Source organism: Babylonia areolata, chromosome 6 (assembly GCF_041734735.1).
Source record: "Babylonia areolata isolate BAREFJ2019XMU chromosome 6, ASM4173473v1, whole genome shotgun sequence".
Lineage (NCBI taxonomy): Eukaryota > Metazoa > Mollusca > Gastropoda > Neogastropoda > Buccinidae > Babylonia > Babylonia areolata.
Genome location: NC_134881.1, coordinates 55,096,523 through 55,121,522, shown reverse-complemented (window position 1 = coordinate 55,121,522; position 25,000 = coordinate 55,096,523). Strand labels below are relative to the sequence as shown.

General features: G+C 46.3%; 1 protein-coding gene and 1 long non-coding RNA gene across 2 annotated transcripts in view; both read left to right on the top strand.

Annotated features, from left to right (window-relative positions):
- LOC143283458 (uncharacterized) overlaps positions 1-10,601 on the top strand; it is a 27,411-nt gene extending 16,810 nt beyond the window's left edge. The window contains exons 3-4 of the long non-coding RNA XR_013055408.1: positions 9,003-9,052; positions 10,196-10,601. This is a non-coding gene — a long non-coding RNA (uncharacterized LOC143283458). The remainder of the gene's footprint in view (positions 1-9,002; positions 9,053-10,195) is intronic.
- Positions 10,602-12,478: 1,877 nt separating this feature from the next.
- Positions 12,479-25,000, top strand: part of LOC143283564 (uncharacterized) — a 188,407-nt gene continuing 175,885 nt past the window's right edge. The window contains exons 1-2 of the mRNA XM_076589810.1: positions 12,479-12,586; positions 12,743-13,017. Coding sequence (XP_076445925.1) covers positions 12,479-12,586; positions 12,743-13,017 — 383 coding nt within the window. The remainder of the gene's footprint in view (positions 12,587-12,742; positions 13,018-25,000) is intronic.

Genomic DNA, 25,000 nt, shown 5'->3' with positions numbered 1-25,000 from the left:
TCGCACGCGCGCGCGACACGCCCCTCTCCTCCACCTCCCTCCCGCCAACACACACACAAACAAGTATAGATACACAGACACAGACACACAGACATAGACATAGACACACACACATACCCACAAATACAACCACGCACACACACACAGAGACACACACACATACACACACTCACTTTCTCACACACACACACACACACACACACACACACACACACACACACACACACACACACACACACACACACACACACACACACACACACACACACACACACACACACACATACACACACTCACTTTCTCACACACACACACACACACACACACACACACACACATACACACACTCACTTTCTCACACACACACACACACACACACACACACACACACACACACACACATACACACACTCACTTTCTCACACACACACACACACACACACACACACACACACACACACACACACACATACAGACATACACACATACAGCCGTCATGACAAATGGCTTTTCATCCAGTTACCCAGTACCCAGCTGTGTGGTACAAGGACACAGCCGACAGCACGGAAGAGGCTGACATATAGACCGATGCATCTCAAGATCAGCCCCACAACTCAGTGTTAAAGAGGTGATGTCAAAGGCACATCTATCATCCCATGACCTTTGGCAGAGATGGCTACATTCTGTACAGCTGACAGAATACATCTGTTGTCAGAAATTGCTAAATGGAATTGTTTTTGTTTTTTTTTTCTTAGAGAGAACACCATTTGGGGGCCATTTCTCCAGCATTTAGTGAGCAGAATATTCCTTTTCGAAGAAATTCATCGTCATCTGCACGCACGTCCAATTTGTATGATATATCGTCCTTAATGTATATCTGTTTGTTTGTCTGTCTATCTGTCTATCTTTCTATCCATCTATCCACCCATCCATCCACCAACCTACTACATATTTACCTGCTTATCCTTCTGACGTACCTACCTACCAACGTATTTATCTATCTGCCTATTATATGTCTGTCTGTCTGTCTGTCTGTCTGTCTATCTATTGACGCAACTGTTGTCATGACTCCATTGATAGATAGCAAAAGAGCAACAAGATCCATCTCTTGAAGTCCACTTCTTTCCTTCCTTCCTTCCCACCGCCCCCCTCCCTTCCCCCCTCCGTCCCCCACCGCACACCCCCTCCCTCCCCACCATCATCCATCACTCCCAGACTGTTCATCAGTCAGTGTTTCCTCCATTAACGACACGTCCAGACGAAGCTGATGATATTTTCATTCCAAACACAGCAAGCCCAAGACCGGAGCGGCGTAGAGACCTAGTGATGAACTTCCCCCTCCCTTCGTCTGTCTCCATGAGAGGCGCTAATGAAGGCCTTCCTCAGGTCCACACACACACACTGATGCAGACGACAGATGATGATGATGATGATGATGATGATGTCATCTACGTGTCTGATTCTGGAATCAGAGACAGACTGAATGCCTGGTGTGCATGGGTATTGGTGGTGGAATCCTCAACAACACGTCTGTGTCTGTGGTTTCGACTGTCTTTGATGATGGTGATATGGATACTTACATAGCGCCTATTCTCGGTCGGAGACCAAGCTCTAAGCGCTCTACAAACACGGGCCACAGAGTCCTGATGACGACGATGATGCTATGGATACTTATACAGCGCCAATCCTCGTCAGAGACCGAAGTGTAATTGCTTTACAAACACGTGGTCATTTGCACAACAGGCTGCCTACCCGGATAGATCCGAATGACGGCTGCCATTAGGCGCTCATTGTTCGTTTCCTGTGTCATTCACTCATATTTCAGGCACGCGCACATACACACTCAGACAGACATAAAACATTTTACGTGTATGACCGTTTTGATTATTTGCCCCGCCATGCAGGCAGTCATACTCCGTATTCGGGGATGTGCATGCTGGGTATGTTCTTGTTTCCATAACCCGCCGAACACTGACATGGATTGCAGGATCTTTAACGTGCGTATTTGATCTTCTGCGTGCGTGTGCACACGAAAGGTGTTCAGGCACTAGAAGATCTGCACATATTATGTTGACCTGGGAGATCGGGAAAATCTCCACATTTTACCCACCAGTCGCTGTTACCGTGATTCGAACCCGGGACCCTCAGATGGAAAGTCCAACGCTTTAACCATCGTTCGTTTATTTATCTATAGTCTGTTCATCTAAGATGATGATATTAGGTTGAAAATAAATGATTTTATTATATCATTATTATTATTTGGATTATTATCATTTATATCATCATGACGATGATTGTTATTATTGGTTAGAAATCATTACTTCTGTATATTCAAATGTAAAGGGGACGGTTGAGGTGGAGGGGGGGGGCGAGTGGATGGGACTGTGGAAGGAAGAGAGAGAGAGAGAGAGAGAGAGAGAGAGAGAGAGAGAGAGAGAGAAGAGAACAGAATGTGGAAAAGACAGAGTACAAAATGTCAAATGGAGAGGGTGAGTGTCAGTGATTGGAGAAAGAAAAACATAATATTGGAAGGGTGTGTATGAAATGGGGACGGGGGAAGCGGGGTTAGGACAGAAAACTAATCAATAATCAAATATTGTATGCACTACTTCTGTAGATTATTATTTGAAAAGAGGTTCATGTGGGGACCTACAACAAATAACCAACTGGACTATTTGACACAGAACTAGGTAACTTTGATAAAGAACGTTTTGAAATATATAACTTTTCCTCCAAAAAATAACATTTGAAACTGGTAATACGTGTTCAGAAATTTCTGGGGGCAAAAAAAGGTTTCATTTCTAAACAGAGGGTTACAACGTGCTCTACTGTTAAACGTCCCTTGCAAATGCATTCAATATTTTCACAAAAATTGCTTCAACCCTTTGCCTGCTGTATGGTTATTCTCTCTCGCACACACACACACACACACACACACACACACACACAGACACAGACACAGACACAGACACACACACACACACACACACACACACACACACACACACACACACACACACACACACACTCACTGACACACGCAAAATATATTTTATTTAGGCAAAGGTTAATACACAGAACGGTACATACCAAAAACGACTCCCAGAATTCAATGAAGACCTAAAGTCAAGAGCATGTCAAGAACTGCGTGACTTCTGGCAAAACTCGACTCCGCTCAGCATACAGGACACATCAATTGTCAGAACGAGATACATATCAAGGGGGTGTGTGTGCGTGTGCGTGTGCGTGTGCGTGTGTGAGGAGGGGGTGCGGGGCGGAGGGGGGTGAGGGAGGTTCCTGTTTGGGCATTTTCTCCAACACAGAACTGGTGGTGACCAGATAATTGTGCTCCATTTCCAAAATGAAATTCACCGCGGCGTGCACAAGTATCTTCCCTAATTTTCATCATCTTATCTATCCATCTTTCTTTCTGTCTATCACTCACGCACTTAATCTATCTATCTATCTATCTATCTATCTATCTATCTATCTATCTATCTATCCACCAAGCAACTGCCTAGTTACCTACTTATGCGTCTACCTACGTATATACCAACGTGTCTGTCTACCTATATGTCTATCTATCTATCTATCTATCTATCTATCTATCTATCTATCTATCTATTTATCAATCTATCTGACTACTGCCCGCCTTCAAGAAACGAATGATGAGCGCCCAGTGGCAGCTGTCAGTCATCTTTACACAGGTAGCCAGCCTGTTGCGACTGTCTGGAATAACTCCGTGTTTGTAAAGCGCTTTGATCTTGGTCTCTGACTGAAGACAGGCGCAATATAGATATTCATATCAAATCCCACTTCGGTTTTCGTATCTTCACTGTAGTTAGGATACCTTCATTGGATCTGATGGTTTGCCTGACTGTTCTGGGATTCGAACCAGTGCGCTCAGATTCTCTCGCTTCCTAGACGGAATGTGGTCACCTCTCGGCCAACACCCAACCATCACTCCTGATGACTTTTCTTCTTTCCTTCCTAGGCCGTGGATGTCCTCGGCGAAACGTAAACTACTTAGCCACCTACACGTTGTTAATAAGGAAAAAGACCTCTCCTCTTTCCTTCCTCCCTGACACCTCGCCATCATCCATCACCTAAGACTGTTCAACAGTCACTGCTGCTTCCATTAACGCCACATCCAGACGAAGCTGGTGTCATATTCCTTCCAAACACAGAAAGCCTAAGACAGAGGCGGGTGTGCAAATGAAATGATGACCACCTTCCCCCCGCCCCCCCAATACACACACACACACACACATACACACACACACACACACACACACACATACACACACACACACACACACACACACATACACACACACACACACACACACACATACACACACATACACACACACACACACACACACACACACACACACACACACGAGTCAAGTTGATCTGTCCTTTCTGTTCGTGGACGGAATGTAAATTCCCCTTAGCTCACACAGCCATTTGTGCTGGTGCTGGCCAGAGAAAGAAAACAAACGAAAACAGCCAAAGCTCTGCACGATTCAGGCAAAAGATTAAAGGTAAAAGGTTCCACAGCCTTTAACGGTTATCAGAGCAATTATTTTATATCTATCCACATCTAGAGCTCGGCGTTTGAAGATGGGACTAGAATCTCTACTCTCTCGACATCCGTTTTAAACTTCCTTAACCGAAGTCAGGTACTTATTCAGCGAAATCGGACTAAAGTGCCTTTCACACGAACACAACACCATGCCGAAACAGTGCTTCGACCCCCGATCACCGGTCAACACTGGGTCAGATGTCGGGTGTCTAAATGGTTCTCTCACTGGCCCCTCCTCTCTTCCACAATGAGATATAAACAACAACAACAACAAAAACAACCCCAGATAACTCGAGAAAAAGCTCTGTTGATTTAGGTACGTGCAAAATCAGGCCTGCGATAGTATCAACATAATATATTTCGCTCCCCAAAAAAGTCTCATTTCCTACGCGGAGAGAGAGAGAGAGAGAGAGAGAGAGAGAGAGAGAGAGAGAGAGAGAGCGAGAGAGAAAGAGAGAATAGGTCAGGATTGAAATGCAGTGTATGGAAAAGAGATGGCCACATCGGATGTTTAAGAAAACAGTATCCCTTCTGAATCAATATATATATATATATATATATATATATATATATATATATATATATCGAGAGAGAGATTCTGGACGAGCCGCATGAGCTGTAATGCCGAAAGCTGCAAAAGGCTCCATCAGAAACCTGTCTTTGGGGGCGTCCAAAAAAAAAAAAGTTTGAAAAGAAAAGCAAAACTAGCAGGTGGAAGCAAAGTCAGGCGTTGAGGGTGGGTGGGTGGTGGTGGGGAGGGGGGGGGGCTGAGTGGTGGGGGAGAAGGAGGGGGAAGGAGGGGGAAGGGGTGGGGATAGGGGGTTAACATGGAAATGGTGTACACCAAATTCCCCTTCTGCCGAGCTCCCCCTTTTCCCACGCCGTTCATCAAAAGCATCGGACCTTACTTGAAGACCAGGCCAGAACTAAATCAAGCGAAAACGCGATCCTCCAAGAAAGAAGCACTGTCACTAAAAGAGACATCTAGTCCCTTTCCCTACCTCCCTCTACACCCGCCCCCCCCGCCCCCCCACTACCCCCTTCCCTCCCCCTTTCTGTCCATCCACTTGTTGGCTGTTTCAGACGACTGGCAAAAGCTGCTCATAGAATGGATGCTGTTTTCCAGAAAGGGCAGCGTTGATCTCTTTCGGCAGTTACACAAACTCTCGAGCAGTTTTGAGGACAAAGAAATTAGACAGAGAACCAGAGACAAGACAGAGATGGAGGGGGTGGGGGATGGGGGATGGGGAGTGTGTGGGGGGAGAAGAGACAGAGGTCCATGGCATGACATTATGAACAAAGAGGCGAAACTAGACAAAAAAAATTTGGTTTTTGAACACCAGGGTAGCGGAGGTAAAAAAAGAAAAAGAAAAGAAAAAGGTATAGGTCAGCAACTCATTCATCAGTCAGAAAATAACACGGGAATGGATACCATTGAATGGAATTTAAGAGAGAGAGAGAGAGAGGTGGGAGGGGGTGAGGGTGTGTGTGTGTGTGTGAATTAAACCCTTCAGTTGGGAGTTCTCCGACACTTCGCTAATCTTCCGAATCTTCTCTGAAGGAGAGATCCATTTGTTATGCCTGACGTGGCTAGAGTTCGTTCCCTTGAATGAGAGCCATCCGATGTCAGGGGCCGGGGGGAAGGGGGAGTGGAAGTGACAGTGACCTGTCCAGCCAGGGAATGGGATGGGATCAGGGGACTGGAATCCCCGGGGCAGAAACTGGACAGTGAAATAAACCATTCTGAACACCGTGATTTTCTGATCCTCCTGAACAGCAGAGAGTGAGGAAGAGACGTGGGCGGACTGCAGAGGAACAGTGAATGTCGCTGTGGAGTGGTGGCCTAGAGGTAACGCGTCCACCTAGGAAGCGAGAGAATCTGAGCGCGCTGGTTCGAATCACGGCTCAGCCGCCGATATTTTCTCCCCCTCCACTAGACCTTGAGCGATCGTCTGGACGCTAGTCATTCGGATGAGACGATAAACCGAGGTCCCGTGTGCAGCATGCACTTGGCGCACGTAAAAGAACCCACAGCAACAAAAGGGTTCTTCCTGGCAAAATTATGTAGAAAAATCCAGTTCGATAGGGAAAAACCAAATAAAACTGCACGCACTTTCCGAAACAATAAGCCTAAAACTGAGAAAATGGTCTGGAGATATACCACTCTAGATAAAACTGTGTGAATTTTCGAACTTCCAGAGTTATTTCCCTTCACCAGTGACGTTGCTATGCACGTAGGTGATACGTGCTCTGGCACTCAAGGAGTTAAGTAAAGATGCTCAACGGAGCTGAGCCCGAAAGCGAAACACCTCAACAAAGACTTCTTTGTGTCATTTTCATCATCACTCATGGGGGACAAATCACCTCCACCCTGCGTCTGTTGGATGACCACACACACACACACACACACACACACACACACACACACACAGTACAGACAAAGAGACGGCCGCGGGAAGGAAGGAAGCGAGTTATGTTCGGTACGTTACAGAGTTCTACACAGATTGTGAACGTCAAGTATTGTTGAGTGATAATCATGATAGCGTAATAATTGCGAGGCTTCAGCCCCGCAGCCAATCATCAGGGCAGCTGTATTCTCTGCTGAACACCATTATCCAGCTTCCGGGAGCCGTGAAAGCATCTTTCTCCAAACTAGACATCCGTGTTGCCGGTGCAGACAATGAATCTCATTATTGACAGGATGGGGGATGTCTGACTCCTAAGTGTATTATTATTATTATTATTATTATTATTATTATTATTATTGTTATTATCATTATTATTATTTCTAGAAATTGTGTCAGACGACTTGAAATTTGTTCATGAAATTTTGAGTGCATCACAAGGTCAGAAACAGCGCGACATAGTGTATATTTGTGAAATATGAAAAGAAAATATGAAAAAAAGAAATGAAGCCCATGTAGGTCTGAATTCGACGGAAGTTGAGAGATTATGCGTGTGTGTGTGTGTGTGTGTGTGTGTGTGTGTGTGTGTGTGTGTGTGTGTGTGTGTGTGTGTGTGTGTGTGTGTGTGTGTGTGTGTGTGTGTGTGTGTGTGTGTGTGTGTGTGTGTGTGTGTGTGTGTGTGTGTGTGTGTGTGTTGTGTGTGTGTGTGTGTGTGTGTGTGTGTGTGTGTGTTGTGTTGTGTTGTGTTGTGTTGTGTTGTGTACGTGTGTATGTGTGTGTGTGTGTATGTTATGTTGTGTTGTGTATGTGTGTGTGTGTTTGTGTGTGTGTGTGTGTTGTTGTTGTTGCTGTGTGTGTTTGTTGTGTGTGTGTGTGCATGTGTGTGTGTTTGTGTGTGTGTGTGTGTGTGTGTGTGTGTGTGTGTGTGTGTGATTTGGGACGGGGTGAGGGTGGGTATTGGCTCGGATGCTGATTTTTTTTTTTTTTTCACTCGGAAAAAGTTTAGCGTCAGGTCATTATTTTATTTCATTTACGAAACTGTCGAGTGAATAGATATCTGAATTGTCCGATTTGGTTGTTTATAACATCAAAAGAATGCCTTTCCATGTCTTTTTACCAAACAATTTCCTGTTTTTACAAGAACGGGGTATAGTTTGACAACGGAAAGCTGATTTAAATCAAATTATACTGAGACTGTTTCCACAAATATTCTTAGCCTATTGAAGCCCTACGCTTGCCGAATTTGTCAGTAAAAGGACTTCGTTATGAGCACAGGGTCACCACAGCTGTCTCTTTCAGTTGGACCCATGTCCATTCAGCTGACTTCATCTCTGTGCGTCTTCTCCGGGTCTGCCTTGGTCTGCACACTTTTCTTTTCATCAATAGGCTCCACTCTGGTGATTGTGTGGTGAAGTTGGAGGTTTGCGCTGGGTGTGGCCAGTACAACTCCCCCCCCCCCAGCCCCCACCCCCGATTTCCATGGGAATCTGCTTGGTTTTGTTAGTCTCCACGTCTCTGACCAACACAGAAGGATGGACTCAACGTTTGCCTCAAATATTGTCGCCTTGGAGTTCCATGGTGATGATAATCACGATAAATGCAAAGACAATGTTGATTTATACGGATAATAAGAGTTGATGTTTAAACTGTTTTTACTTTGATGATAATGATGATGATGATGATGATGACGATGAGGAGGAGGAGGAGGAGGAGGAGGAAATCCTGTTTTTCCTCATCTGAATGTCAGTGTACTTCAGTCAATTAGTCTGTCTCTCTGTCATTAGTGTGTCTATCTATGCATCTATATAGCTTTATGTATGTATGTATGTATGTATGTATGTATGTATGTATGCATGCATCTACTCATCTACCTATATGTTCATCTACATGTTGGTCGTTTTATATGTCAGTTTGTCTGACCGCCTGTTTGTTTGTCCATATATCTAGCGTTCTACCTACCTACATCCATCAACACCACTGTTCGTGCACAGCGCATGGTGTTTTCACAGGTGCTGTGCCCGTCAACAGGACGCCAGGACCACACAGCTGAGAACACAGGGTGAGAACTGTCACTGACCTGCTGACAGCTGAGAACACAGGGTGAGAACTGTCACTGACCTGACAGCTGAGAACAGACTGTCACTGACCTGCTGACAGCTGAGAACAGACTGTCACTGACCTTCAGACAGCTGAGAACAGACTGTCACTGACCTTCAGACAGCTGAGAACAGACTGTCACTGACCTGCTGACAGCTGAGAACAGAGGGTGAGAACTGTCACTGACCTTCAGACAGCTGAGAACAGACTGTCACTGACCTTCAGACAGCTGAGAACAGACTGTCACTGACCTGCTGACAGCTGAGAACAGAGTCACTGACCTTCAGACAGCTGAGAACAGACTGTCACTGACCTGCTGACAGCTGAGAACAGACTGTCACTGACCTTGAGACAGCTGAGAACAGAGGGTGAGTTCTGTCACTGACCTTGAGACAGCTGAGAACAGAGGGTGAGTTCTGTCACTGACCTTGAGACAGCTGAGAACAGAGGGTGAGTTCTGTCACTGACCTTGAGACAGCTGAGAACACACTGTCACTGACCTTGAGACAGCTGAGAACACACTGTCACTGACCTTGAGACAGCTGAGAACAGAGGGTGAGTTCTGTCACTGACCTTCGGACAGCTGAGAACACACTGTCACTGACCTTGAGACAGCTGAGAACAGACTGTCACTGACCTTCAGACAGCTGAGCACAGACTGTCACTGACCTGCTGTCCTGACAACTATCACCTCTCAGGACTTAGGAGTTGATCCGTTGATCCGCTCTGTGGACGGAGTTCAACCGACAGACTGACCATTGATGTTTGACTCCTGTCAGCTCCACTGCTATCCTCTCTCATTCCCCGGTGACCCCTGTGACCTCAGACCCCCCAACCCCACCCCTTCACCTCACACCATCAGCCTCAGACAGAAAGAGGGTTTTTTGTTTGTTTGTTTGTTTTGTTTTGTTTTTGTTTTGTTTTCTCGTGTCTGGCCAGCCTTCCTAGACGTGTGTGTACTCCCCTTTTCAAACGTGACTGACACCCCTCGACCCCCCCACACCCCCACCCCTAATGAAACGTTTCCCGGAAGCCAATGGGGGTGATTGCCCCTTTTGTCGATGGAGGGCACGGACTAGGACGTGATCTTTGTTGTTGTTTTCAGGGAGGAGGGATAGCAGCGGAAACCACGTTTCAGTCCAACCGCCTCTTTCCTGCCCCCGTCCAAACACAGTCATCAGTTAGGCTGATCAGAGCCGAGAGGTTGATCCCCTAGATGAAGAAGTACCCGAAACGCCTTGACGTCTGAGTCTAGGAGACTAGACTTTCTGGGGGGTGAGCTGTCCAGGATTACAAATCGTCCCCCCCCACCCCCCACCCCGCCATCTCTCTCTGCAATAGCGGGGTGTGGTGTCGTGCGCGAGACGCCGTGAAATGGACAGATGAATGTGACTGATGACGGTCGGAGTGCCGGGCTTCGGGATGACGTCACGAGCAGCAAGAGAAGGCGATCAGTGCCGCCCCTGTCCGAACACGGCTCTCCACTTTCCTGGACTGACTGCCGCCGCTGATTTGTGCAGGGAGGAAGGAAGCATCTGGTCAACACGCTGTCTGTGATGACTGGTCTGACTGCTGGACAACACGCTGTCTGTGATGACTGGTCTGATTGCTGGACAACACGCTGTCTGTGATGACTGGTCTGATTGCTGGACAACACGTTGTCTGTGATGACTGGCCTGACTGCTGGACAACACGCTGTCTGTGATGACTGGTCTGATTGCTGGACAACACGCTGTCTGTGATGACTGGTCTGATTGCTGGACAACACGCTGTCTGTGATGACTGGCCTGACTGCTGGACAACACGTTGTCTGTGATGACTGGTCTGACTGCTGGACAACACGTTGTCTGTGATGACTGGTCTGATTGCTGGACAACACGTTGTCTGTGATGACTAGTCTGACTGCTGGACAACACGCTGTCTGTGATGACTGGTCTGATTGCTGGACAACACGCTGTCTGTGATGACTGGTCTGACTGCTGGTCAGCAGCTGGGAGGAAAGACTTGTCCAGTGTGAGGGACATCTGCCACAACAACGACACTGTGACTGCAGCTGATGACTTGCTGACAGCAAACAATCATAGACATTGTTGACTAACTCCCCGTGAGGACCTGCCAACGATTGATCAGACAGTCTTGAGGTGTTGATTCCGAAGGGAATGAAGATTCCCGCAAGACGGAACAAATAGTTGGACAAAAACACAGACGCAGAAAAAGTAGGGCAGGACACAGATCTGGTAAACTTGAGATACAGGGGAGTATTAAATGCATAGCCAGCCGGCAGAAATATAGCCAGCCACCCACCCCCACCTTCCCTGTACCGACAGCCATGCCGTGCGTAGTTCAGTGTGCACTTCCCGAAGCATAAATTCGATCACTTCTGCTTCTGTGGCTTCATGAGATTAATTAATCGAACCAGGCTGTCTAGACGGGGTGGTGCCCGGGTGTAGAGTGTCAGAAAATGGAACATCTTTCTTCGTTGATTGCACAGACAGGGGCTCCTGTTCGGACAAAGGCTGCAATCTGATGAACGATTCCTGTGAAACAGACGCTGTCTCCGTGGGTGTACAGACGACATTCTTTGACCTGATGGATTCAGTCTATACGGACACTTGCGTTTCATGTACATGAGAACCTGTCTGGCAGTTACTTGCTTCTATTGAAACGTCTTGGCTTGGCTGTATAACGTGGCGTTACTTACTGAAAACATTGGTCTGGTCGTTAGTGATAGATCCGATATACATAAAATGACAGGCAGTCACACTCCAGAATGATCATTCACATGAGAATCGGTACATAATATTAATTACATACGAGTTGATGTTAATTATCAAGAAATATAAGTTTTACCAGTATCTGTGAAATAGTATGTTGAGATTTTTTTTAGGTTGACAGACAAGTCCTGAAGTGTCACTAACTAGAACCACAAAACAAGCTGTAACATGTGCACACTCACATACACGGCACTTCCAATGTGAAGTCCTCTGACATACATGAACGCCTGTACATGGACATCCCTTGGAAGCTCCTGACAACACAAGACTGGAACCAGATACCCCAAATCAATCATGAAATACAGGTTATCGCAACAGAGACATTGATGTAAAACCATCTGCAGGAAAAAACAAAGCAAAACAAAATCAGTGTGTGTGCTACTCCAAAGACCACTTCGTATCCAGTTTACCGATCCGATTTACAAGACTGATAAACCGATGCTTCTCATTTCCCCAGCACTGAAACTGTGATTGTTTTTCATCTTCTTTTCCTGACCCACCCAAAAGCATCAGATATCTCCACAAACCGACACAGTTTTTTTACCTTCTTTCATCTGAACCTGAGCTGTCTCCCCGTGAGAAAAAGGTTCCCTTCCCCCACACATCAAGAAACCATGGAGATCTTGACGTCCTCCTCTCCGTGGCTAAGCTCACTCAGCAACACCTCCACCACCACCACCCTCAACACGACGGCAGGGGGGGACAACTGGTGGTCCCCAAGGGCAGACAACAACAACAACAACAACAACGGCGACGACTCGTGGTGGCTGACCAACAACCTCACCTCCTCCCTCCTCACCACCAACCTCACCTCCTCCCTCCCGCCCTTCCTCCACTCACCCCCCCAGCGGCCCCCCCGATTCCCTCCTCTGTCCGAGGACGTGCTGGCTCTGCGGGCGGTGTACCGCTACCTGGACAAGGCCATGCCCGTGACCTTGACCCTGGGGATCGTGGGCAACGTGCTGGCCGTGCTGGCTTTCATGACGTCCCCGCTCAAGTTCATCTCGCTGAGCCACTACCTGTCGGCCCTGGCGGTGGCGGACGTGATGAACCTCCTGGCGGGGCTGGTGCTGTGGGTGTCGCAGCACGGGTGGAACCTGTACACCAAGGTGGGCTTCTGCCAGCTCACCTCTTTTGTCCTCCTCATGTCCAGGTAAGGAAGGGGTCGGGAGGGGGAGGGTGGTAGTGGTGTGAGTGGCTTTCGTTGTGTGTTGGTTTTCTTCTGTCTGTCTGTCTGTCTGTTTGTTCTGTTTGTCTGTTCCTCTGTTTATCTGTCTGTCTGTCTGTCTGTTTGTTCTGTTTGTCTGTTCCTCTGTTTATCTGTCTGTCTGTCTGTCTGTCCCTCTGTTTCTCTGTCTGTACTGTCGATTTGTCTGTTTGTCTCTATGTCGGTCTGTCCCTCTGTCGGACTGCCTGTGTCTCCCTGTGTTTGTCTGTCTGTCTATCTGTCTGTCCCTCTGTTTGTCAATGCGAGAGAGAGAGAGACAGAGAGGGAGACAGAGAGGGAGACAGAGAGAGACAGAGAGGGAGAGAGACACACACAGAGACAGAGAGAGAGAGAGAGACAGAGAGAGACACACACACAGACAGAGAGAGACACACAGAGACAGAGAGAGAGAGAGACAAAGAGAGAGAGAGACAGAGACAGAGAGAGACAGAGAGGGAGAGAGAGAGACAGAGAGGGAGAGAGAGACAGAGAGAGAGACACACAGAGAGACACAGAGAGAGAGACACACACACAGAGACAGAGAGAGACAAAGAGAGAGAGAGAGACAGAGAGAGACAGAGAGATAGAGAGACACAGAGAGAGACACACACACACAGATATAGAGAGAGATAGAGAGAGATAGATAGATAGAGATAGAGTGATAGAGAGAGATAGAAAGATATATATATATAAAGAGAGAGAGAGAGAGAGAGAGAGAGAGAGATACAGAGAGAGAAAGAGATAGAGATAGAGAGAGAGAGTGAGAGATAGAGATAGAGAGAGATATATATATATATAGAGAGAGAGAGATACATACACATACACACACACACACACACACACACACACATATATATATATATATATATATATATATATATATATATATATAATGCATATATAATGACATGACACACACACACACACACACACACATATATATATATATATATATCTATATATCTATCTATATATATATATATATATATATATATATATATATCTGTGTATATGCATATATATATGAATTCTCTCTCTCTCTCTCTCTCTCTATATATATATATATATATATATATATATATATACGCGCGCGTGTGTGTGTGTGTATGTTTGCGTGTGTGTGTGTGTGTGTGTGTGTGTGACATGAAGTCAAGTATTTCACCACCAGAACGACCCCCCCCCCCCTACACACACACACCTCCCCTCCACCGCCAATGATGCTGCCTCAGAAAGTACCAACGTAATGCAGACTATGGATCACCACAACAGACCTGGGTTTAATTCTCGCTGCTCCTAAAAGCGGATTGACGGCGCAATAAAACGTCCTGATGATCTGAACCAATCAGGGTCCGGCCAATGAATGCGTCACCCGGCGAAACACCTTTGCTGGGGGCTCGGTATGGGTGTTGGATTAATTTCCTGACTGAATCACAGTCAGAATGAGAACCATGATAACTTTGGTATGTCAGTAGAGAAACTGAATGTGACGGGGTCTTTGATATTTGCAATACTTACAGTTTGCAAACAAAACAGTAAAATTTGGCATACAACATATCTCATAACAAAGTCACGTTCAACACAGTTGAAGCAAAAGCAAGCCCGATAAAATACCCCTTTCCCACTATCTAACACACACACACACACACACACACACACACACACACACACACGCCTGTATGCACGAACCCAAGAGTTGCACATTTGTTATTGCTGCCCTCTCTCTGTCTGTGTCTCTCTGTCTCTTTCTTTTTCTCTTTCTCTCTCCCCCCTCCCCCCGACCCCTCCGCCCCCCGATTGTTCACATGTTCACTTTAATGGCAGCTGATCAAAAGTAGTTTGCACATAATCGAAAATTATACGTTGCTTTTATAGACTTCGAAAAAGCCTTTGATTCAGTATCAAGAATACTTTTATGGCCGATTCTTACTAAAAATGGTATAAAAGGTAAACTTCATTGCTGTATCAAAAGTATATATGAGGATGTTAAAGCTAAAATAATATGTGGCGCTAAATTAAGTGAGTATATTAGATTATACACAGGGTTTAAACAGGGTGATGTTTGTAGTCCTATTTTGTTTTCTTTGTTTATCAATGAATTAGACCTAAAAATATAGAAAATGGTAGACATGGTGTTACTTTCGATTTGATGGAGTTGATATTGTTGTTTGCGGATGATATTGGTTAATTATCTGAAACTGTAGTAGGTTTACAAAACCATTTAAACAATTTACACAAAGCAGCAAATAGGCTGGAGCTTAAAGTAAATATGGATAATACAAATGTAATTGTTTTCAGAAACGGTGGGTATTAACTCTCTCCATACGAACGGCGAAAGAGACGACGTTAACAGCGTTTCACCCCAATTACCATCATCAAAATATTGCAAGAGGAAGGCTCTTATACTGAAGAGGTAAATGTTGACAAAGAATACCACAATTCTTACGACGGAAGCTAAAGGTTGGGTCATTCAGACACCCACTGGACATCCGAGGGATCTGTGTAGAGGAGAAGAGAGGACTGGCCGTACTGAGTGAGTTAAGCTGCATATGAAAGATGGGGGGAATCTTCAAATTTCTGTCCTGAACATCAACCAGTATCTTGGTTTATTCTTTTCCACAAAACTTAGTTTTACGTTCGCATGTCGAAACCTTGTCAGCAAAAGGAAACGAGCTGTCTTGAGTATATTACAATTATTATATAAGTTTGAAAGTAATTCTGTAAAATATTATTTTAAACTGTTTGATGTTCAAGCCCAGCCTATAGTACAGTACGGTGCTGAGATTTGGGGGTTGGAAAAATGGTACGAGATAAAAAAAAACAAAAACAAAAACAAACAACAACACCAAAAAAAAAACACACATTAATTTTGTTTGCTATAAAAAGTTTTTTGTAGTTGGACAGAAGAACGCCAAATGACTCAGTATACGGTGAGCTTGGTAGGTACCCGATTTATATTAATTCGTATGTAAAATGCATTAGGTAATGGTTAAAACTGGTTGAAATGGATGCATGCAGAGTGCCTGCTCAAGCTCATAAAGTGTTAATTGATTTGGATGCCAGAAGAAGGGTAACTTGGGTAATTAGCATTCTAGAATGTTTATGAAGTAATGGTTTTGCGTTTGTATGGCTTAATCAAGGGGTTGGATGTGTTCATGATTTTCTTGTTTGCTTTAAACATCGTATGATCTACTGTAGATGACAGGAGTGGGACGACCATGTACAAAATAGTGAAATATTTTTTTTTTTGTTCAGATTGTTTAAAAGGGATCATTTCACTGAACCATCATTTAGCAAAGAATATTAACCGAGTCATCAGATGTGCTTTGACAAGGTTTCGTTTGTGGTGTATCTGATATCAATGCACACAGTAAAAGATACAAGCCCAGCACTGTAAATGACATGGTATGTCCGTTATGTACATCTGTAAAAGAAGATGAAGGCCGTTTCGTATTTTGTTGTTCTGTATCAGATGACTTGAGACAAAGATATATTCCGTTGGGATACTATAGCAGACCAAGTAATTTTCGTTTTATTTTTTTTTTCCCTTTTCAAAAAATGATAACGTTTTAAACGACTGGCCTTTTTATTTATAGGTCATTTAAATAAAACCGGGTTTCTAATTGGTTATAAAAGAACGGCTTTGAGAATCGGGCGGGAAGGTTTTTCTTTGTGCAAATCTACCTTAAAAATTGTTTCCCCCCCAAAAGGGGGGCGGGGGCCCTTTTGGGGAAAAAATTTTGGGGGGCCCTTTTTTCCCCCCCCCCGCCCCCCCCACCCCCCCCCCCCCCCTCAGCCCCCCCCCCTCTCAACCCCTTTTTCCGCCCCCCCCCACTCCCCTTTTTCTCCCCCCATTTTCCCCCCCCTATCCTTCCTCCCCTTCCCCCCCCCCCCTCCCCTCTCCCCTTCTCCCTTTTTTGGGTTTTCCTTTTTTCTTTTTCTTTTCCCCCTCTCTCTTTCTTCTCCCCCCTTCTCCCCCCCTCTCTCTCTATCTCTCTCTCTCCCTCTCTCTCCCTCTCTCTTTCCCTCTCTCTCCCCAACTTGCCCTTTCCCACCTCCCCCTCCACCCCTGTTTGAAGAAGTGTTCTTGAAGAGGATCGACACTGATGCCAAGACAGACAGGCAGACAGATGGACTCGCGCCAGCACCTTTCCCTCCCTTCCTTCCACACACACACACACACACACACACACACACACTCACTCACAAACACATACACACAAACACGCAACACGCGCGCGCGCACACGCAGGCACACACACACACACACACACACACACACACACACACACACACACACACACACACACACACACACACACTATTACTCACAAACACATACACACAAACACACACACACGCGCGCGCGCACGCAGGCACATACTAGACACAACGCATGCACTATCACACACATGCACACACACACACACACACGCGCGCGCGCGCACACACACAAGGACATAGATAACAATAGAAAGACAAGGCAAGAGAGAGACCGTTGACCTATTTCTTTCTTTTTTTCTTTTTCTGCTTTTGTGTGTGTGTGTGTGTGTGTGTGTGTGTGTGTGCGTGCGTGTGTGTGTGTGTTAAATACCCAAACGCAAACTGATTTCGTTGGAGAAAACAAGTAAGAGAGCTTTTCTTTGAAGGAAGCGAGGAGGGGTGAGTGGTGGTGACTGGGTGTGGGAGAGTGCTCCCGACAGTGAAGGGTTCCTTGAAGAAGAAAAACAACAAAACATCAAAGAAACCAAATAGAGAAAGAAGAAGGAGAAGAAGAAGAAGAAGAATGAGAAGAAGAAGAAGCAGTTTCAGTTTCAGTAGCTCAAGGAGGCGTCACTGCGTTCGGACAAATCCATATACGCTACACCACATCTGCCAATCAGATGACTGACCAGCAGCGTAACCCAACGCGCTTTGTCAGGCCTTGAGAAAAAAAAGTAAATGGTGGTGGTGTGTCCATCGAGATCGATGATGACCATCGTTGTCATCCAGATGGGGGATGGGGGGAGGGTTGGTGGTGGGGTGGGGGGAAGGATGCTCATGAGTCTATCTGTGAGTGCGCAGATGGCTGAATAGTCCAATCTGCGCATGAAATGTTCGCTGACAGTTGGGGCAGACAAAGACAGGCATATCATTGTCAGGGAGCTTGTTTGCCCGTGACTTCTGGCCTGCCTCTTCTGAACAGCTGCAGCAGTCCTGTTGGCCTCGCACAACTTGGCGCCTTTGTGCACAACAGCGCGCCATTTGTTACGGTCCACTGCAGATTCCTCCCAGGAGTCAGGGTGATATCAAACGCTTTCAGAGAGACTTTCAGAGTATCTCTGAAGCGCTTCTTCTGACCTCCGTGTGATCTCTTCCCTTGTTGCAGCTCACCATAGAAGAGCCTTTTGGGCAGCCGATGGTCTGGCAATGCGCGCACGTGTCCAGCCCAGCGAAGCTGGGACTGCATCAGGATGGTGAAGATGCTGGGAAGGGTGGCTTTTGCAGCACCTCTGTGTCTGGGGGTCCTGTCTTGCCACTTGATGTTCAGTAGCTTCCTGAGGCATGTTGTGTGGAAGTGGTTCAGCTTCTTGGCATGTCGTTGGTACACTGTCCAAGTTTCGCAGCCGTACAGTAGTGTGGGGAGAACTACTGCTCTGTAGACCTTTAGCTTGGTCTCAAGACTAATGCCTCTTCTGTTCCAGACATTTGCACTGAGTCTACCAAAAGTTGCACTTGCTCTTGCAATCCTGACATTCACTTCATCGTCGATGGTCGCATTTCGTGACAGTGTGCTGCCAAGGTATGTGAACCGCTCCACCGCACTGAGTCTCTGACCGTTGGACTGTGATGTTGGGCTCAACGTAGGGTTTCCCTGGGGCTGGCTGATGGAGAACTTCAGTTTTCCTCGTGCTGATGGTAAGGCCGAAGTTCCTGCTGGCAGTGGCAAACTTGTCGACGCTGAGTTGCATGTCAGCTTCAGATCCAGCGTTGAGGGCACAGTCATCAGCAAACAAAAAGTCTCTGATGATGTCTGTCATGACCTTCGTTTTTGCTTGAAGCCTTCTGAGGTTAAACAGCTTGCCATCTGTTCGGTACTTTAGGCCGATTCCAACATCACCATCTCTGAAGGCATCAGTAAGCATTGCAGAGAACATGAGGCTGAACAGCGTTGGAGCCAGGACGCAGCCTTGCTTGACACCATTTGTGACAGCAAAAGGAGCAGATGTTTCGCCATTGTCCTGGACTCGAGCCTGCATACCTTCATGGAATTGGCTGACCAAGGAAATAAATTTCTGAGGGCATCCGTACTTGGCCATGATCTTCCACAGTCCCTCTCTACTCACGGTGTCAAAGGCCTTAGTGAGGTCGACATAGGTGGAGAACAGATCAGCATTTTGCTCCTGACATTTCTCTTGCAGCTGCCTTGCAGCAAACACCATGTCGGTGGTTCCGCGCTCTTTCCGGAATCCACATTGGCTCTCAGGCAAATGACCTTGGTCAAGGTGTGCTGTGAGGCGGTTTAGTAGGATCCTGGCAAGTATCTTGCCTGCGATGGAGAGCAAGGAAATGCCCCCGATGGTTATCACAGGCTTGCCGGTTCCCCTTTCGCTTGTACAAGTGAATGATAGATGCATCTTTGAAATCCTGGGGGATCGTCTCTTCTTTCCACATGAGTGAGTACAGCTGATGAAGCTTCTCAGTCAGCACAGTGCCTCATCCTTGTAGACCTCTGCTGGTATGGAGTCTGAGCCAGGTGCTTTGCCACTGGATAGCAGACGGATTGCTTTCTGGGTCTCAAGAAGTGTTGGCGGATCGTCCAGTGCTTCGTTGGTGGGGACTTGTGGGAGACGGTCTATGGCTTCATCATTTATGGAGGAAGGGCGATTTAAGACTGTTGAAGTGCTCAGCCCATCGTTCGAGAATGTTCTCCTTCTCGGTGATCAAGGTATTCCCATCTGCACTGAGGAGGGGGGATGATCCTGAGGATGTGGGGCCATAGACTTCTTTTAAGGCATCATAGAACCTCTTCATATCGTGCCTGTCAGCATATCCCTGGATCTCATCAGCTTTGTCACTCAGCCACTTATCCTGCATCTGGCGTAACTTTTGCTGAACAGTCCTGCGGATGGCATTGTACGCATCCTTTTTTGATGTGGACTTTGGGTTGCTCAGGTGGGCTTGATGCAGACGGCGTTTCTCATCCAGAAGCTGCTTGATTTCATCACAGTTTTCATCAAACCAGTCTTTGTGCTTTCTGATCATGGGTCCCAGGGTCTCTGAAGCTGTACTATAGATCAGCTCACGCAGGGTCCTCCAGTCAGACTCCACATTCTGGTTGTTCAGAGAGGCGGATTCCAGACGATCTTCCAGCAGCTCCACAAAGGACTGTTTGATGGTGATGTTTTTCAGCTTAGCGATGTTGAGCCGTTTTGGAGCCTTCTGGCCTTGGGGGCGTCTCTTGGGCTGGATTCGAATATTCAGCTTCGAGACTACAAGGCGATGGTCTGTCCAACACTCGGCGCCGCACATGGTCTTTGTTACACGTACATCTTGCCTATCCCTTTTCCTGACGATGACATAATCGATGAGATGCCAATGCTTTGAGCGAGGGTGCATCCATGACGTCCTGTTACGGGTAGGGAGGCAGAAAACTGTGTTGGTTATCAGCAGTTCGTGCTCTGCACATGTCTGAAGCAAAAGCAATCCATTTGGGTTGCAGTGGCCCACACCGTGCTTTCCAATCACTCCATCCCAGGAGATGTAGTCAGAGCCAACTCTAGCATTGAAGTCCCCAAGAATGATGAGCTTGTCTGCTTTAGGGATGGCAGCAATGACAGAGTGAAGGTCCTCGTAGAACTTCGCCTTCACTTCATCCGGGTTGGTCATGGTTGGGGCGTAGGCACTGACAATGGTGAGGTGCTTCTGGCCAGATGCCAGTGGGAGTTTCATGGTCATAAGCCTATCGTTGACTCCCTTTGGGATTCCAGCTAGCTTGCTGACAAGTGCTGTTTTTACTGCAAAACCAACACCAGCCTCACGTCGCTCTTCGCTTCCTCGTCCACTCCAGAAGAAGGTGTAACCAGATCCCCGTTCACAGAGCTCGCCTTCGCCTGCAAGCCGAGTCTCACTCAAGGCTGCGATGTCGATATTGTATCTGGCGAGTTCGGATGCAACTAGTGCTGTTCTCCTTTGGGGTCTGTCCGCATTATCTCTGTCCAGGAGAGTCCTTATGTTCCAAGCACCAATGGTGAGAGGAACGATCCTTGCTTTTTTCTTTTCTTTCTCTTTGTTTCGACCGCTGATGTAGGGTCCCCGCCAGCCGCGGTATGCTGGCCAGGGTGATATGGAGCAGGCAATTTTTAGGGCACCTTTTCTAGCCCCTTCCTCATGCCAGGGAGGTGAGCAGTGCATTCCTAAAGAGGGCTGCTCAGACGCTCAGACGGCTGCCGAGCTCCATCGCTGCTCCTGTCGACGAAGAACGACCCTATGGCCTGAGCCGCCTGCGTGCAGGTCTGCGGCTGCGACTGCCAGTGTACCCACACCTGTCGTTTCGTCGCTCGCCTGTCGCCACAGGACTTGGGGGTGATGAAATGATGAAGGATGAAAGGTCATTTTGGATGACTGATGACTTGCGCGATGAGTTTGTTTAAAGTGAAGAGGAGTTGCGCAACGTCGACCTCACTCTCTCGTCCGGGTCCACCAATTTCCAGTGGCAAGACTAAGTCGAGACGACTGGAGGATGAGCACGGATGCAGTGGATGACCAAGATATCCTTTCGGTGTCTCATCTTGCTCTCTGCACTCCACAGTGCGTTGCTGTAACCGCCTTCCTCTCCGTTGAACCGATAGGTTTCTTCCGCAGATTCTGCCGGATCCAGACTTCGCATGCATGGGTAGACACACCCCGGGGGCCAACTGCGTGTGGCATGCACACAGCACGGTGGAGCTAGATGGCCGTCGGTGGCTCTCCTGAGCCGACGCCCTTTTATGGATCTCCATAAGGGTGTCTAGCCACCCGCCTCACCAGTCCCAGAAGGGAGTGGTGGGAGTGCCGGTTTAGTCGTCGGCAACCCGACCCTGAACAGGTTGTACTGGATTACAGGTTACCAGTAGCAGATCTAATGACCTGACCTGACATAAGATCTAATGACCTGACCTGACCTTAATAATAATAATAATAATGGATACTTATATAGCACACTATCCAGAAATCTGCTCTAGGTGCTTTACAAAAACGCTTTTGTTAACATAAAACATTACATCAATGTTACATACACATACCAAAATGTGACTACACGCCCACACACACACACACACACACAGCATACATACATTTTAACATACATGTGTAACTAACAGCCACCCTAACACATACACACACATAGGCAGGCACAAACTTACATAAACACACGCACACACAAATAACAACAAAGACAACAGGGACACTGATCACTGTGACACAGACTTCATCATCTTCCACAGACACTCACACACACACACGCACACATTTTCACACACACACAACAGCAGCGTAACCCAATGCGCTTTGTCAGGCCTTGAGAAAAAAAAGTAAATAAATAATAGATAAATACATTAAAAAGGACTACTACTACTACTAAAAATATGTATAAGGCGCAAAAACGTGATGAAGTCAACTATAAGCGTACAAAATAATAATAATAATAATAATAATAATGAAAAAAAAATACATTTTTGAAAAATAAAATAAATAAGACAAGAATGATGATAAATAAGCAAATAAATGTAAAACATGCAGACACACATTCACACATACACACACATATGCATAACAGATATGCACCAAACATGCAGTTTCACAGATATGAAAGCACAATCAAATACACATAAACGTACATGAGCCCCAACTCTCTCACACACACACACACACACACACACACACATTACCCTGCACCCCCTCTACCCCCCTCCTCCACACACTCATTTCTAGGCAACGTATCGCAGCTTCCATGGCACAGAGAGAGAGAGAGAGAGAGAGAGAGAGAGAGAGAGAGAAGAAGGAGAAGAAGAAGAAGTAGCAGAAGAAGAAGGAGAAGGAGAGAAGGAAGAAGAAGGAAAAGCATTGTAGTGACAGTGGAGACGCAATAGAAGCTGAGGAGGCCATTAGCCCCTGAAAGGACGTCCCCTAAATGAATGGCGACGAGCACTCCAAGCATCAGGCCAAATAGCTGTCGTGTGTGTGTGTGTGTGTTGTGTGTGTGTGTGTGTGTGTTGTGTGTGTGTGTGTGTGCGTGCGTGCGTATGTGTGTGTGTGTGTGTGTGTGTGTGTGTGTGTGTATGTGTGTGCGCGCGTGTGTGTGTGAGTGTGTGTGTGTGTGTGTGTGTGTGTGTGTGATGGTGATTATTGACAGGGGATGTCCTTGTGGAGGGCGTGAGTGATTGTGGGTGGGTGGGTGGAGATGGGTGGTGGGGGGTTAGGGGTGTTGGAGGAAGGAAGGCGTGTGTGAGAGAGATAGAGGTGGTGTGTGTTTGTGTGTGTCTGTGTGTGTGTGTGTGTGTGTGTGTGTGTGTGTGTGTGCGTGCCTGTGTACCACCTTCTCTCTGTTTCAAGCTGATTCAGAACGACCTCTATATCTACGTATGGGGGAGGGGGTTTATCCAACTTCCTGGTGTGGTCAGTTCTGACCACTTGATGCCATTTGACTGGCCATTCGTCGCCAGAGCTAGACCGATGGTGCAGCTGTGAACGCCAAGGAGAAGAAGCAGAAAATTCCAGGCTGGTCATTCATTGCCAGAAGCTAGACTGTATCTGTGAACGCCGAGAAGAAACGGAAGAGAATTCCAGGATGGTCTGCATCGAATCCGTGGGGTTGGGGGTGGGGAGCAATGTGGCCTAGCCAAATTTGGCCCGGGTGTTAAAATCTAACTGGGGTAGATATAGGCCGCTACACCGGTTCCCTATGAGGCAACCCACGACAGGAGGCCCCGCACTGGTGCTGTTTGACCAGCACACGGTCCGGTCGCTGTTCTTTCTTTTTTTCTTTTTCTTTTTTATTCAGTAGGCATATATCGGGTGTCCCCCCAAAAGTGAACCGCTTTTTGACAAGTATTTTCTCAATGATAGAGAAACCGAATTCATTGAAAAATTTTACACAGCGGCCTTAGGGTATCGTCAATAAGTCTGCAAAATATCTAAACGTTCGAACGCAAAGTATGCGAGTATTGTCAAATTCAAAACAGCATGTCAAAAGTCCAATATATACTCCATTACATTGACGTAGGCAGAGTATCTGTCTGACGTCTATTGAATGGACAGTTTCTTGTCGTACACAGGCTGTCTTCAGCGTTTGAGATGATATGTCAGTGCTTTAAGTTGACCGAATGTATTTGTGTAAATGTGTGTAGTAATGTCGTTTACGTAAGTGCATGTACATACCACACAAAGCAAACAGTCAATGAGTGTTATGTTGATATTTTGAATGGACATGATAGTCTTCTTTTTTTTTTTTTTTGGGGGGGGGGGGGGGGGGGTATTTTCTTCTTTCCTCAAATACATACACACACACACACACATATATATATACCAGCCTGTAAAGCTTTCACTTATGTACCCGTGCCCAAAGAAGCTGTTTTTGCAGCGAAAATCTGCTGCTTTTTAAGAAGACAAGTTTCAAGACAAGAAAGAGCCTACTGTTGTTGATATATATATATATATATATATATATATATATATATATATATATATAGAGAGAGAGAGAGAGAGAGAATAGAATAGAATAGTCTTTATTACCAAGTGTACCGGGGTCACAAGGGATATGTGTATATATATATATATATATATATATATATATATATATATATATATATATATATATATATTTTGTGTGTGTGTGTGTGTGTGTGTCTGTGCCAACATATGTGACAATCCATCACTCAATCGTGTACAATCGTGTGCGCGTGCACCAAAAAAA